Here is a 1,319-nt window from a genome sequence, read left to right as displayed (position 1 = left end):
TTCAGCAAGAAGCACCAGCTTTTGTATTAAATCAAGTGATCTGAGGGGTGCAGGCAGGTCGCATGGGGGTCAGCATGGCTCACAAATACAAACGGGAGGGAAAGACAGACCTGGCCAGCCCCACACTGCACTCCTCTCCCCATCGAGGCTGGGTGGGGAGGAGAGGTGATGTGGGTCTTGGAAGTTGCCAGGACAGAAGGTTGAGTGTCTTCTCAAAGGGGCCAGGTCACCTGTCCAGGGCAGTTTGGCCAGAGAGCATCAGATTGGGAGAGAAATTGAAAACCCACCAATCCCTCCCCCTAGCAGCAAAGCCACAAATGAGCGACGGACAGGATGGGCGGCGGCCAGGAGGTCATATGCTGCCCTCGTCCAGCATCCTGTTGAGGCCGTCGCAGATCCTGTGCAGGTGGCTGCAGTAGGGCTCGGCGGGGCTGTACAGCGTGGCCAGGAAGTCACAGTCGGCCAAGTGGCCAAAGACGTGGCTGATGCGGCCATGGGACTTGGCAGTGAGGTGTGGGCCCACGGCCTGGTGAAGCAGGTCCCGGCACTCGAGCAGGCCGGTGGCCAGCACACGCCGGTCAAAGGTGAAGTCCACCTGGTGGAAGCTGACCACGGTCATGGCCAGGCTGCGCGCCCGCTGGCGGAAGCGCTGCAGCAGCGCCAGCTCCTCGCTGCCCAGCTGGCCCCCGCGCACCAGCAGCCCCAGCTTCACGGCCACCTTGACCAGGTTCTTCATCACCTTCTGGGCCTCCCTGCGGCTGCGCGTGAACTCTTTGGTGGCGCGGTACAGCTCGTCCAGCACGTCGCTGCTCGTGTCATCCACAAACACGGCCACCATCGCCTTGGACGCCATCTTGCTCAGGAGCTTCTTCTGGGCCTGGAGAGCCAGGCTCTTGGAGCTGAAGGTGTCCATCAGCCCTGCTGGGGGAAGAGACAGACCGGTCATCAGTCCCCGTGGCCCCTGCAGCTGGGAGTCCCGCCCCAGGCATCCTTCACTCTTGCCACTTTTGTTTGCTCCCACCATCTTCCCAATCTGTGAAATGGGTACATTCCCACAGGGATCTCAGGGCACCAAAATGGGCAAGATACTTATACAGGATCATGAAATGGTTATTGTTTCGACCCAACAGACCTTAAGTAAGGGACCTAAAGGGAATTTGTTTCTTCGAAAAAAGGGGGAAAAAAAGTGCTTAAGTCAAAGGAATGAATATGTAACAGTGAAATCCAAGCAGGGCCTTCTGAATCCCAATATTTGTGGGGCCTGGCACCAGCCCCTCAAACCCACCGTATCCTTGCTGTGAATTGAGAAGTAGCTCAGA

General features: G+C 58.1%; 1 protein-coding gene across 1 annotated transcript; it reads right to left on the bottom strand.

Moving 5' to 3' along the window:
* Positions 1 to 913, bottom strand: TNFAIP8L1 (tumor necrosis factor, alpha-induced protein 8-like 1). The gene has a single exon (XM_008587926.1). It carries the CDS (start codon positions 911 to 913, stop codon positions 353 to 355), a length of 561 nt encoding a protein of 186 aa, XP_008586148.1. The 3' UTR covers positions 1 to 352.
* Between the last annotated feature and the right edge of the window lie 406 nt (positions 914 to 1,319).

Source organism: Galeopterus variegatus, unplaced genomic scaffold, assembly GCF_000696425.1.
Source record: "Galeopterus variegatus unplaced genomic scaffold, G_variegatus-3.0.2 Scaffold4598, whole genome shotgun sequence".
Lineage (NCBI taxonomy): Eukaryota > Metazoa > Chordata > Mammalia > Dermoptera > Cynocephalidae > Galeopterus > Galeopterus variegatus.
The sequence above is the reverse complement of the archived record's forward strand: the minus strand, read 5'-3'. Positions and strand labels throughout refer to the sequence as shown.